This window comes from Nicotiana attenuata, chromosome 10 (assembly GCF_001879085.1).
Source record: "Nicotiana attenuata strain UT chromosome 10, NIATTr2, whole genome shotgun sequence".
Taxonomy (NCBI): domain Eukaryota; kingdom Viridiplantae; phylum Streptophyta; class Magnoliopsida; order Solanales; family Solanaceae; genus Nicotiana; species Nicotiana attenuata.
In genome coordinates, this window is record NC_031998.1 from 48,676,745 (window position 1) to 48,692,343 (window position 15,599).

At 34.5% G+C, this 15,599-nt stretch overlaps 1 protein-coding gene across 1 annotated transcript; it reads left to right on the plus strand.

The window, feature by feature from the left end:
* Positions 1,938–6,826, plus strand: LOC109233482 (protein disulfide-isomerase SCO2-like). The gene is made up of 3 exons (XM_019399367.1): positions 1,938–2,448; positions 3,780–3,906; positions 6,341–6,826. The coding sequence occupies exons 1-3, from the start codon at positions 2,041–2,043 to the stop codon at positions 6,421–6,423; spliced, it is 618 nt and encodes a 205-aa protein (XP_019254912.1). The 5' UTR covers positions 1,938–2,040; the 3' UTR covers positions 6,424–6,826.

Below are 15,599 nucleotides of genomic sequence, written 5' to 3' on the forward strand. Positions count from 1 at the left end.
CCATATTGGAAGAGGAAGAGGAAGAGGTTTTTTATGGGTATATAAACAATTGCTCTTCTTCTAGCTTTTAAAGAGTTAAGAAGAAGGCAAGCCTCACGCCATCGTCGTCGCTCGCTCGCTCGGCTCGGCTTCGGCTTCGGCTTCGGATTCAGATTCGGATTTGGATTTGGTCAAATGATTGATTGATTAACTTTTTGGACCAAATTTATTTGTTAATAATAAAATATTAACAGAAATGTTATTAAATATTTGTTTTAATAACAGAATATTAATATTAAAATAAATATTAATATTAACCCAACTTTGGCTATAAATACAACACTATTCTGCTCAGAATTTCACTACGATTTTCTGAGTTTCTTCTCCTTCTTCTGCATACTTTTAGCATCAAACAAAGCAAAAGTAAGTGTGATTTGCTTCCGAACTTTGTGTTCGCTGAAACACTGGGGTTTGAAGTACCACTACACCAGTGTGTAATTCGTTCTATCCTGGGAGGAAATAATCCATAAACTTGGGTACCAGGAGGGGATTAAATTCCTTAAGGAAACACTGTGAATTCAGTGGGCTCGAATTGGTTTTCTGTTTATGTTCATTTCTGTTTATGTTCATTTATATTTCCAGAATTATTTTACAAATACAGTCTACTAACAAAGACTACATTCACGAATATCAAAGCAATATAATATTTCTTTTTTCTGATCATCAACTTACTGTTCTTTAACTGTTCTTACTCTACCAAGCTCGAGGGTTCATTAGCTCGAGGGAATTAACAAAACACTGGTTTGCTTTGTATTATTGTCATTTGCATCATTAATCTTTACGGTTATCAATTGGTATTAGGTGAAATCACATATCTTTAAAACCACATTATAAGTTTAATTGTTACTCAATTTTTAGGATAAACAATATCACAAATGATTTATACATAGACTTGTATATCATATTATGTGTCAGTGTATATCACACAATATTTTCATTGATATACATAGACATGTATATAAATATGCATGGTATACATGAAATAAGATATATAAGTCTGTATACATTGAGTTGTGTATTCACCAAAATTTGAAAGTTCAATAAACTTGGAATGTGTATAGTCACCCAAATTCATTCTTATTTCGATTCAAAACAAACTATTTCTATTCTGAACAAAAATTTTGTGCAAACTTTGGTAAGTTTACTTGGTTTCATCCATTAATGCTAAGTGAGAATGAAAAAACTTGTCCAACTTCGAAACAGGCCACGAGAATTTTCACTTTCATGGTTGATCTATTCCTTTAGGCATTTATTTATGCAGTTGCTCTAAAATTTTCTGGTGTGAAGAGAGAGAATGACGAGATATAAAGAAGAGATACGAAGAGAGAGACATAGGGGAAGAAGGTCTAACTTATTTTTTTATACAAAAGTTAATTTTTTAAATTAAAATATAAATGCAGGTCATAAGATGCCAATAACAATAAGTTTGCTTTTTTATGCCATTTATTAGGTTAGGTTGTCATACAAGGCCAAAACACCCGAGTTGTTTATTGCACAATTTCAACCAAATTTGAAAAGCCACCACCAAAGGATGTGGTGCTACCAATTCGGATATAGTCGGGCTCCAATACGAGTAGGAGATACCGGTGGAAAACCAAATCACGTTTTCAAACAGGCAACACCTCAGCAATCCTCCTCCTAAGTGCCCGCTTGGACATAAAATTTGATGGAAGATTTTTCCAAAAAAATTTCACTTTTTTTCGAAATCAGCGTTTGTTCATAAAATTTCCAATTTTTACATTAAGATGCATTTTTCAAATTTTCGAAAATTTGAAAAACTGCAAAAAGCTATTTTTCAAAATTTCACTCAAATCACTCACAAAATTTTAAAAACAACCCAAACTGAAATTTATATCCAAACACAACTCTAAATTTCAAATACCATTTTAACTTTGAAAATTTTTTTCACCATTTTTTTTACAATTCTTATGTCCAAACGCCTACTAAATCTTTTCGAAGCTACACACTGTCTTATATGAAAACACATCTCGTTTCTTTCGAATGTTGCCTATAAACCCTTGTTCCATTTTCACTCCGACGAGATTTACCTGTTCCGCATTCCCATTTCATCCTAAGACCACCATCTCCATTCGTTGCCACGCCGCCGCTGACCCACCGGCTGGCCCATCGTCGTCGTCCTCTTTCAACTTCGTTTCCGCCGCTGATGCCGCTTCCTCCACCGGCGCCGGCAGAGTTTCCCAGAACTCCGATAGCACGGCTCCGGTGGAGAAGCGAAGTTCGAGCAAAAACACAGAAGTCAATGGCTGGGAAAGGCCTTGGTCGCGTAATAGAGAGAGCTACTTGACGGATGATGGGGAACCTCTTCCTCTTCCTATGACTTATCCTAACACTTCTCCTGTTTCCGCGGAGGAAATTGACCGTCGCCTTCGCTGTGATCCCCAAATTGAGGTCTTCATTTCGCTTTGCTCTATTAGTTGTTCATATCTTTATTATGTTAATCTCATTTTAGACTAATGAGAAGAAATCACATAGCTTTATTTGCCACTACGGGTATCTGAAACTGGTCTCACATTTTCCATTCTAGTTTAATTGGCCGCTAAGCCACACCTTTGGATGTGGCCTAACAATAGCAAACTATGATAAATACTAGACCCAAGCTAGTTTGAGATCAAGGCAAAAGTGATTGGTAGATAATTTTCCTTCTTCAAATGTCGTTAGTTTCATTGGAGCGCTACATACATCCATGGCATTTCAGCATTTCATGGTGTGTTTGTTTTACCTTTTGTCCTCTTCTCTATTTTGCACCCGTTGTAGGTGTGCAACCATGGTGAGTGAAGGTGTTAAAAGAGGATGACCTAAATCGCATGAAAGGAAGGCTCGAACGACTTACAATTTCTGGGATTCATGCAGACTTAACAACAGATAGGGCACAATAGAAGAAAAAGATCTATATAGGCCATACATATTGGTTGACGATATGTTTTAGACAAAGGAATCACAAAATCAATGCATTCCTTCTTAAACTTACCGGTTGATGATATCATAATCTAAGAAAAGAAGATTTAATAAGAAAATCCAATTTCCTTTTTCCTGTAAAGGTTTAATTTAAGAATCCGAGGTGGTCCAGTTAAGCCATTGATCATATCATAGGCCAAGGATGGAATGAAGAACAAACGTTGTTAGTTATTGTAGGTCCTATGCTTTCTAGGAGGGGGTTAACCTTTCAGAGATTTATACGTTTAGAAAATATACAGAACTTTTAATACTTCTTATTTGTATTTGCATATTATTGGCATGAGATGAGTTTAAATGGAGTAACGTTGTCGGTGAATATTCATATATCCGACCCCAACTTGTTTGGAACTCGGGGACAATTGTTGTTGTTGTAGTATGTATAAATGGGACCTTTCGGAACATTAATGATTGTGCAGTGATTAAAAGAAAAGATCTTCTTTAAAAGCAGAACTCCTTTTTGAAGCTTATATGGCAGCACCGTTCAAGGTCGGCATTTTGACTAGTATCTTGTGGCACAAAGTTATTGGTAAAGGTATGGACCAATATTGGTGAATATCCTGTCAAAAGAAAATCTCTTCCACCACTAGATTACTAATAATATTGGTAGGAACCAGAATGGTATTGGTCACCACAGTGTAATATCTTTGTTCTGCATAAAAGATGTTTACAAGAGTGTTAAGTTATCCTTTGGTCGAGGTTTGTTATGTTTCCTTTGATCATGGTTATGTTTTGATGATACTCTTTGGTCATTCTTGTTACCTTAGGATTGCAAGGAAGTCGTCCATGAGTGGACTGGAAAATGTCGGAGTTGCCAAGGAACAGGATTTGTAAGTTACTATAACAAACGAGGGAAGGAGACCATCTGCAAATGCATACCTTGCCAAGGGATTGGTACAAGAATTTTAGATTTATTTCTTCTGTGAATTATAGTTTTAATGAACACTATTTGCTTTAGCTGTCCTGCTCTACTTTGCGAGTATGGACTGCATACTGATGCATTCAATGCTTCGATGTATATAGTAGAATGCAGTAGGTCATTTATTCTTGTGTAGGACTAATTGTGAATACGTCCCTAAAGATTAATTGCACGTCAATAAGAAAGGGGTGCATTAGAAGGATGCTAACTTAAGGTGCCTGAGTGTGTGCTCACTTATTCAGTTTAGCGAGTCAGAATATTATGTTGTTGAATCAACAAGATGGTGCTAAAGAAAACTGTATGTGTTAGCCTTCCATAACCTACCCAAATTATCTATATAAGCAGCTATTATTTCTTTGCACCAAAAGTACAAATAAAGCAGAAAGAAATTTTTCAATTCCTTAATGTGCAAACTTATTAATCTTTGCTTTTTCACTGGAGATGTTTTCTGTGAAAAAACGAGTGAAAAGCTCTGCAGAAGCAGGCCATAATGCTAAATTAACTTCGTAGAACTCAGTCTTCTGGTGAGATTCTCTTGGATATATTCACTTTCTCATTTGTTCTTTTTGTGTGAGAATTCCTTCTTTTTTTTTTCTGGAATCTTCTATCATTATTTTTGGATGATGTGTCCCCAACACGAGGGCCGTGTGATCCGTCAAGTTGTCCTGAATCATCGCATTAATGGGCAGAGCCCACTTCAACCTTTAAAGCTATGGTGCTTATTTGACGAGATTGTCGATAGAATCATTTTGACTTCAGATTTGACTGTCGAGGGAAGACCCCTTTTCAATTGTATGGATCTTTTCCAGATTCCTTGACGATTTTCCCTCGGATAAAAACTGCGTTTGTGTGCACTTTTTGTAGGACTGCAGAATAATTGCTTTAAAAGCTTTAAATTCCAGTACCTTGAAAAGTAAAAATAAAATGATAGCTGGAGAGGGTAATCGAGAGTGGGGCAAGAGGGACTTTTAGTGATTTATGTAGGAAATCCATGAAATAGGTATGGAGAGAGCTAAAAGCAGCTTATGGACTAAGTGATTATGAAGGAGTAGGAAGGCCATTGATGGGGATCATTTCTAAATCCCTCCTTTGGCGTACTATACTATTCTGATTGACTATGCTATACTTGTAGTTTTTAACTGAGTTATTGTACATGCTGATATGTGTATTGTGATTTTGGCACCATTCATCTTTCGAAGTAGTTTTAGGATAGATTAGGAGCCCGTTTGGATTGGCTTAAAAAAGTGGCTTTTCAGCAGAAATAGCTTTTAAGCCAAAAAGCAATAAGTTGGGGTTGCCCAACTTATTGCTTTTGGCTTGTTTTAAGCAGTTTTTAACTTATTTTAAGCACTTTTTGACTTTGCCAAACACTAAAATAAGCTAAAAAGAGCTTAAAAGCTGATTTGACCAGCTTAAAAGCCAATCCAAACACCCTCTAGGTATAAACATATTGCCGACTCCAACTTTCTTTGGGAATAAGGCGTAGTTGTTGTTATTTTATGTATAAACAATTAAGAAGCAGAGCACCAAGGATGAGGAGCAAAGATGCATTTTTAACAAAAATAAAAATATTTTTTTAGCTATGTTTTTTAGGAATTGCAATACTTTCCTGTTCTATATGTGCACAACTTCCAATACTGAAAGCGAATTTAGGGACTGTAGACCCTTTTCATTGTTTTAATCCTTCGCTTCTATTTATTCTGTTCTTAGCTTAGTACACATTGATAGAAATTTTACAGCTTCTGAGACAGCATACCTTCATGAGATTTTAGGTTTATCTTGTCCCCCTTTAGCACCTTAGTCATTATAGTGTTCACCTACACTTTGATATGGACGTTTACAAAAGTCATGACCAAAACTTGTCTCTTTGTACAGATAAATTTTTATGAACAAGAAGTGCATTTTCTTTGATACAAGTAGAAAATTTAAACAAAGAAGTTTCTACTTTCTGTTTCCTTTCTTTGCCTCTTCTGCTTTAGTACAAGCTTATGCGAGAACTTAATAAATGGATACAATTAGCTATGAATAAGATAATTGACGCTTCTATATCTTCTGGAACTTGTATCGCTTGATGAAGGTAGGTAGTAACATTATTTTTCTCACGTGTTAGCGAGTTTAAACTTGGTGAACACACGGATGTCAGTTATAAAGTACCCCACAAGGTGCATGCTTTATGCCAGTTGAGTTATCTAGAAGTTCCTTTTTTCTCATGGACTAAAACAGAGTTCAGATTAGAAATAAAGATAATTGAGAAAACAGCAAGGCTAAAGTGGCCGATGACTTCCATAATTTGCAACAGGAGTAATAGGGAAACTACAGATTCTCATAATGAGATCAGTAAAGAAATTTCAGCTTGTTTTGAGAATGTGGAGCAATTTGCTTTTTAATACAAAATCTTTGCGACTGCAGGTTATGTGCAGAAGATAACAGCACGAAAGGATATCGATGTGATGGAGGACTTGGATAATGGGAAACCACCTTGGCAGAAGTAAATGATTATCTAATACACATTTTTGTCTAACCTTAGCAGGCATTGACGATAACTTTGAAGAGGCTTATTTATTACATAAACGTAGTATTCTTTAAGGTGTAAAGACAGTTGCCTGACAATATAATTTTCGAGTCAAATAAGAGGGAGATACCATACTACATTCATAATACAAGGAAGAAGTTCTTCAAGATCAAGGCGAGCGTTATGTGAAGAATGATGATTATATTCTTAGTTCTATAAGTAAATGTTATTAGTTTACTTCTTCCCAACTCTAGGTGGTTAATAAATCATTTGGTGAATGAGATCAGGTCTTTGTTAATGTCAAGAGCTTTCGACTGTATTTTAATGTATCTGCCTTGTTTCCAGTTGATTGTTTATATAGTAAAAGAATATCTTCTGAAAAAGTCTAGACCCTGTAGATGTGTATAATCTTTAACAGATCAACTAAGTCTCAACCCCAAATTAGTTCGGAGGAGTTATATGAACCCCTCTTGCTTTATCAAAGCTCATTTCCTTTTAATGCTCATGTACTTTATCAGATACACTTTGTTTGCCACTATTTCCTTTTACTCCGTTCCAATCAAAATGATATGTTTCAATATTTCCTTAGGTAAGAACTTTTTATAGCTATACAAATGTTATGGTTTGTTTTAAATTACAACTTTCAAAAGTTTTATAGTCACACAGATGCTATGGAATATTTAAAATCACAAGTTTTAATAATCTTATTTTTTTTATTTATTAAATGTTGTGCCAAGTCAAATTAGAAATCACGATTGCTATTTCACCATTCATGGACCAAAACTGGTATAACGTAATCACTCGAGGACCAAAATCGCTGTTTCCCCAAGAATTTAACGTAGATATGCATTAGGGATAATTGCACTTTTGGTCCCTCAGTTATTGGTAAATTCTTGTATTTATTGTTGTACTTTTGATAAGCATATTTGACCTTCAATTAACTAAACGGTAAAGGGCCAGACCTGCATCTAACGTATCAACTCCAGTCTAAAAATGCCCCTCGTTAACCTATTTTGCTAAGAATGACCCTACCGTCAAAATCTAGTATAGTTGTGCCCTTAGTTCTAACGGGTGACTTGTGATTTATATTAACATTTTATTAAATTCCATGTGGCTATTTCTAATTGGCCAAAAAATAAGGCACACCCCAAATCGGATTTTACCCCACCCATAACCCAAATAGACCGACCCGACCCAGTAAACATTCATTTACCCCCAAAACACCCAATGTTAGGTCATTTTCCACCCACTTCATTACCAAATTACAATAATTTCTCTCCTCTCTCATCTCCCATATATTAATTCGAAATCTTTGATAAATTTGAGTTCATTTCTTTTTAAGCTTCAAATGGCAGAATCTTCTTCTACTTCTTCTCGTGACCTAGGTGATGCTTGTGCTTGTTATTGCGGACTGATAGCCAATCATTTTACTGCTACGACACCTATGAATGATGGTCGTAGATTCTATAAATGTCCTCGTTACGAGAGTAATGGTTGTCGTTATGGGGAATGTCGCGATGAAGAACTTTCACCATATGTATCAATGTTTATTTACAAGAAAAATATTACAGTGGATGCTCTTCGTCAAGAAAGGGATAAGTTTAGGAAGATGATCGATGATATGGTTGGTAGTAAAGCTGGAAATTTGTATAATGTATCTGCATTGGTGGAGAAAGTTTCAAATTTGGAGTTGAAATTGAAGATATGGAAAAAGTATATGGTCATGAATTATTTTTGTTATATTTGTGGCTTACGAAATGATGTAGAGAAGTTGTGTTTTGGTTAGTAGTGTCCAAATGTGGTGACCATAGTAATATGCTAATCGTTGTGGCATACAAAATCTGTAGATTGTTGTTATCTTTGTAGCTTGCAAGATGATGTAGAGAAGTTGTTTTGCTTAGTAAGCACAGATTGTTGGCATAGTTGTTAAATGAAGGGAATTTGCAGGTTTTAATGTCTGTATGTCTTAGTGCTAGTAGTTGAATTTGCAGTTGTCTTTATACTGTATTTTTGTATTGCCGTTTTCGCTGAATTTCCAGTTTTCATTGGTATGTTATGCTTATTGAAATCTAAAGTATTGCCACAAGAACAACATCATGTTATACACATTCGAAAACAAATAACATCAAAATAACAATTTCCATAATCAATAGATAACAAGGATTGTTATATGTAGCCAACAAAGATACTTAACAATCAATTGTCACAATGTGCTTCATCCTAATTTGGTTTCACCTTCCAGAATTTTTTACCTCTTACTGGTTGTATTTTATGCATATACACATCCCTATAAGCTTCCATTGAGTACCACCGATGCACTTCACTCAATGGCTCTTCTTTCTTGTCAATTAAAGCTCTAATTGCAAGGGGATAGGGAATTCCTGTCAAGTCCCATGTTCTGCATGTGCACTTCTTTAGTTGAAAATGTTTCATCTCCCGATTTTGTACGATAAAGTTTCGTCTTCAGATAATCGACGTAGACTTGGGGATGAGATTATCTTGAGGTTATAAGCATTTATGCCATTTATAACAAGCTAAGTAAGTGCCGTGAAGGTTAAAGGGTAAATGCATCAAAGAAAATAAGTTTCGTTGAAGGTTGTCAATTTGGGATATAATACGATCCGAGCCATAACTCGGTAATTATGAACTAGTGCCATACAGGGTACTCCGTGACCATGGTAGTAGGGTACATAAAGTGTGTTAAGTGTTGACATCCAATTTTGTCCCTCCTTTCTTTCAAATTATTTCTTTAAGCATCTAATATCACTAATAATATAAGGTAGTTGTTCTACTATATTTTTAATACAAACTATGCCTATTTGTTATATTATTATTAAAAATATTATAATTATAATTATTATAGTTATATCTATTATTGTTATTATTATTATTACTATTACTATTATTTAAAAAAAACACATTTTTTCTCTTTACATAATTAATTGATAATATTTTTTTAATTAAGCATCTCATAAATATTTACACTTGTGATGATGTTTAGTGTAAGTTATTATTTTTTTTAAAATTAAAATTCTAGCTACCATAACTATTTTAAGTAATATTAAATAGTTTAACCAATAATATTATGTAGTATTATATATTGTGGCTAGTAAAATTATTTAAAATAGAAGCTCAAAGAAATACACAAGGAAAAAGGAAATGTTCAGCAGTCCAAGCCATGTCTCAAGCCCAAAAAACAAGCCCAACATAATCAGCCCAAGAAGCAAATTAGATTTTCTATTTTTTCTTTTTTCTTTTTTCTTTCCAGTAGCTACCAAACCCACGTTTCTTCCTATTTTTTTCCTCTTCAATACAAAAATTCATTCCCTTCCAGTCATGGCAGAAGCTTGCCCCCTCCAATTTGGGATAAGTTTCTCATATGTCTCATCTTTTCTTGCTGATGTCTGTGATTTTCTCCTCTCTCATCCCTATCACGAGATTTGGTCAAGCGAAAGGGACAGAGAACTTTTGAAGAAATCTGCAGGTTTGGCTCTATTCAAACAGCTCTATTCTTTCCAGTTTCTTCATAAAAATCTCTTCTCTTTGCTGTGGTATTCATGGTGGACAATCAATTCTTTGGTCCTTTGTCAATTCAAAATTCAACTGATGAATTTGTCTTCTCTGTTCAAAATTCAAACGGCACTTTTTAATTCCCACTCTTCAAAACCCTAGCTTCTTGGCCTATAAATATTCTCTTTTGGAGCTCACAAAAGAGGAGGTTTTGGGGAGCCGCCCCTTTGACCCCAAAAAAACAGAGTCCATAGCCCTGCCAAAGCTTTCATTTTTATTTGTGTCGCGGTCTTCCGAAAGAGCTGAGCCAAAGCCGGACATAGTAGATCCTCTTGGCGACGCCCCGTTCACTGCCCACAAAAAGGTCACTGAATCTGAAACTCCAACTATTCTAATGTCCCTTTACTGTTAATGAGCCATCCGTTATTCTGTATAGTTTAAAGCCATTAGCTAAAATTCATGTTTTGAAGAAACCATGCTATTAAGAGAATGTTACTTGTCTTATGTGTATGTTAATTGGTTTACTGAATGCTCCTGTAATTTTGTCTCGCCCCTTTTATGTGTTAATATATTGGTATTTGACCAATGCCTCCATGTGTTAAAACAACATATCCATAGACAAACTAAAAACCCATGACTACAAGTTTATGAGATTGATTTGATGTCTAGTTATGTTGAGGATTTGGATTAAAAGGTTTTTCATGTAGTCTAGAAACATTGTCACAACTTGTTTTACTCGCGCATGTTGGACATCACCCCGTACTGTAGCTAATTTTTAATTTATACTCATAAGCTTGGCAGCCTAGTATAAACTATGTCGATAGGAAATTTATTTGACTGTTCTTGAAATGTGAAAAGCAGTTATGGACTTAAACAATTTTGTGTGGATTTTCTATGTAAAAGTCTGGTTAGAAAAATTTGTAATGCTTAACTAGATTAGATCAAGTATATGTATGACAGAACGTTTAACAAGCTTTCGGAGCTAAATAATAACATGCTCAGATTCAAGAAGGCATAAGGCTTAGATTGTTATTATTGTTTACCTAGCTCGATATCATAAGCCGTAGGAGATATGTATGTTGTTTATGATTAACGATTGTGCAATTTATCTGGATTGCTCAAGTATATATATTTTATTTTAGAGATGTCGTGTTGGAATACCATCTTGGCATATTGACACCTTCTTTTAGTTTTGAAATGTTTTTAAGAATATCTTATTGTTTCTTGCATATCTTAAGGAAAAAACTTATCTAACTGTTGAGAATAAGCATTGATATTCTGTAGTTTTTCTCTTCATGACTTACATACCATGACAATAGCATTAATAGTGCTCGTTGAAAAATAGACCATAGCTAGAAGCATGTGCTGCTACGAAACTTTGATGTATGTTTACATATTCTCCTGGCACTTATTTTCTAAAGATCTGAAAATAACCTTAAAGGAGTATAAATCACATATCTATAAGTCCTAAGAGTACTAGTGCTTGTTGCCAGATTTGTTGAAACGTGATAACTATAGTCATAAGCTTAATATATTGAACACTTTTGTGATTTGGTATATCGTGAGAGTACCTGGGAAGAGTCTTTAAGCAAGAATAAATGAGGTGTTAAGATTATAGCTTATTTGAATAATTTGAATACTGATATGATTGATGATTGCTTCGTTTCTGCTTATTTTTTTTATTTTCACTTTCTCTACAGCACTTCTAGAAATTGTCTCCCCTTTCATTCTAATTCTTGTTTTGTTCTCTTTTTTTCATATCGCCCATATCCATACATAGAGTCAACATATCCCTTACTCTTAGAATGAACTGGATAGCAAGAAAAAAACAAGCTAAACGCTTGGGGAAGCCTATGGCTTCCTTTTTCTTCCTTTTCTTTCCTTATCATCATTCGTTATATTTTACTTTGTATGAGTATTGATTTATTTGTGTGCTTGGGGATTATTTGTTAAGGCTCACGTTTAACGTAAGAACTGATAGCTATTTGTTTAAGGACTCTGTTGTAGTTGATGGATAACACATTTCTTAAGATCTGGACGTGAAGACTTTAAATTCAATAGCTACCTAGTAGTTCTGATGATATTTATAACAATTTAGGATAATCAGTCTAAAAATCAACCTTCTTACTCGTGAAGTATTTTGAAAATTGAAGTTTGCCAATGTCTTAAAAAAATCTTTCTTCTGCTAGGTCGAAACATTTGAGGCTCGATCTTTGATCCAAAGAAAAGAAAAAGAAAATTAATAAATATTTCTCTTCAGAAACTAAGTTTATTAAACTTCAGTTCAAAACGATTTTCCTTATTTCTAATTTGAATCAGTAGCTTTTTCAACTTTGACCATCTTAGCCTAATTTACTTTTAAATTATTCAATTCTTTAAAGGTATGAATTACTAAGTCCAAGTCCTGGGTTCTTTGACAATATTAATCTAGTTAATCAATTAGTGATATTCTATGTATTTACTTACCTTATATTAATTAATCTAAGTTTGGCCGGTTAACCGTATTAACGGATCATATAGGGTGCTTTAACAACCTTCCCTATAAGATTAATTAGAACCCTTACCCATAATCTTAAGCTTAAATAGACCATATAAGCAGAGTTAACTTTGAGCATTATTTAGTAAAAATGGTGTCCTAATTCACCTTAGAAATAATTAGGTGGCGACTCTCTTTAATTAATTAAACCTTCACCAATATGTTATACTCTAGATTTGACCCGTGTTATAATGGGGTATAACATTACTGAGTAGTATTTTAAGTAATTTGAAATAATTTTTAATTATGTGAATAATTGGTTAATTATTGGCTAATGGGAAAATTAACAAGTTAATTAATGATTAGTGAGTGCTTAATTAAGGCTTTGGATAAGCCTTAACGTGGCAGCCCACCATACCAAAATTGTGACCCTTAAATTATGATTGAAAGGTGGCACATTCAAGTAGATTATGTTGCTTAATCATCTAGTATGTGGGGCCCACACCATTTAAAGCATAAGACCCCTCTAATTCAAAGAGAGGTGCTTATATCAAATGATAATCAACAAATCTTCATCAAAGAATTCAAACAAAAATTCCTTATCATCTTAGCAACGTGACATTTTTGCAATTCTAAGGAAGCCCGGTATAATCTTTTTCAAGAATATCATATGAATTTTTCCCTACTCCAGTCTTGCCATCGCGTGTTTTGTCGCGATTGTCGTGGATTAGAAGGATTGTCAAGAGAATCGATTCAGGTATGTTAAGGCTATCCCTTCTTTCTTTTTGACATGATCCAAATGATATAAACGAAACGAGCAAACGTACAGCTTTCATAAATGACTCTATTCACAGAAGTACTAGGGGTGTCCATGTTCTGGATTCCTCATGTGACATATTATTATATTTCCTGTTCATGGGTCTCAGAAAAATACGTAGTTGATAAAGTTTATCCGAAAGGTATATTGATCTTATACGTTCCGAGAAATCTCATTAACATATTTCTTATGCATCTCATTCATTTATGCATGTACATTGACCCATGACCAGATGCTGTTATATACGTGTATATTTTATGTATATGGGATATGAGAAAAGGTTACGGCGTTATATACGCACCACCACCTGATCAGCTGGTATATGTTGATGATTTTGCCCACAGTGGCCGAGATAATATGATAGGATGCCCTCAGAGGCGTGATGATGCTATGTGCACAGATACCTATGCATGGCACGATATTTATACGCACTGCATGACATTATAAATGTTTCACGATTTATAAAGTTATTTAGACTTACAGGCGGAATTCTTTATTCCATGTTTCATCTATGTATTTTATGTACCAATTTTTATGCCTTACATATTCAGTACATTATTCGTATTGACGCCCTATTTCTCCAAGCCTACGTTTCATGCTTGCAGGTGCAGGTAGACAACCTGATGGTTCGCATTCTTAGGATCCTTGATCAGCGAGAGTTGGTGTGCTCCATTTGATCCGGAGCTGCTTTGGATTTTGGTACGATATGTTTGTATACATATATGGGTATGACGGGACCCAGTCCCGTCCTTGTACAGTTGTATATTCTGTTAGAGGTCTGTAGACAGTCATGTATAGTTGGGTAGTATGTGGCCCTGTCGGCTTTCAGTTTTGGATATATAATTTTCTATAGCAGCCTTGTCGACTCGCCCTACGTATTTCACACGTGTATGTATATAAGTCTTTTGGACAGTTTTCCCTCACGCATGTTATTCTCGTAATTCAACAAATGTTATTCATGTTTATATCTTAGACGCTTGCTTAAGGATGTTCGATAGGTAGGACTCGGGCACCCATCGCAGTCCATCAGTTTGGGTGATGATAGAAATTAACAGTATGCTTCTCTGGACCTTCATGCACTTCATAACCAAAGTCACCATTAAAATCAACTTCACATCCTTGTGCAATTTCTCTGAAATCACCCAATAACTCCATGGCATATGGACTGAATTTATCTCTCCAAGTCCTACATTCATCTTTACGATCTTTTAACATTTTCATTACTTTTCAAGCAAGAGAAAACCAATAATCACACACTATGATAAGTATACATAAAATCTGTTAGTTTAATAAAAATAATGTAAGCTGTTAATGATATTACCTTTTGCATGTCTGAAATGAATGTCACTCCTTTACCATCTCCCAACTCTAAGTAAGATCTCAACAGCCCCATAAATCACTTCCAAGTTCTACCAGTTCCACCACTGCCCAAACAAGTGAATAAAAGTGTTTGGAAGAATCTTGTGCCATAGCTACCAGTAAAATTTCTTTGCATTTTTCTTTTAGAAATGTGCCATCCAGACCTATTAGAGGCCTCAACCCTACTTTCCATCCACTTTTCAAAGCTTGGAAGCAGATATATATTCTAATAAATCTCCTCTTTCGCTCTTTCAAAACATCTTTTGATATGTTTGTTGATACCCAATTTTTCCCTATAATATTTTTTAAAGTACATATATACTTTCAAAACTATGCATTAACATCAATTGGTATTTTTGCACAATTTCTATATTTTTAAATTAATTTTATCCTAGTATTTATTTACATAAATAATTACAAATTGCATCACAAATGGCTTTATAGTATTTCATGACTTAATATTGCTATTTATGGTTATATTAAGTTCAATTTATTTCACAAATGGCCAGATTTACACCTTTTGGTTACAACTGCACTAATTTTGCAATTATAGCCCAAGTATACATCACTACCTTATTTTACCAGAAATTGGTCCATTATATTTTTTTAAAATATTGAATAATTATTTTAAAGCACTTCTATGCATGAAAATTATTTTTTCTCATTGTTAATTATTTTATAAAATAATTTTTATTAAATTACTTGGGTATTTAACAAATAGCCTTTTAATTTCTCTAATTTTTCAGACCTAACCCTTTTAATACCAGCCCAGACCCCTTAATAATACCAACCCAATTCACCCCAGGCCCAAATCATATTAAACCCGGCCCCAAACCCTCTAAATCCTGGCCGTTGATCACAGAGATCAACGACCATTATCACTTCTTACCTTTTTAATTCCAAATGACCCCCCTCTAACCTAGCTCATTCTCACCACCCTGCGCCGCCCTCATTCCCTCATCTCTTCAGTTCTCTCTCTGAGACCTAAACTTAA

Excerpts from the sequence above, each read along its gene's own strand:
- LOC109233482 (XM_019399367.1), top strand. The coding sequence starts at position 2,041 with ATGTTGCCTATAAACCCTTGTTCCATTTTCACTCCGACGAGATTTACC. Across the intron at positions 2,449-3,779 it reads GCTGTGATCCCCAAATTGAG|GATTGCAAGGAAGTCGTCCA; the intron begins GTCTTCATTTCG and ends TTGTTACCTTAG. Across the intron at positions 3,907-6,340 it reads CATACCTTGCCAAGGGATTG|GTTATGTGCAGAAGATAACA; the intron begins GTACAAGAATTT and ends TTGCGACTGCAG.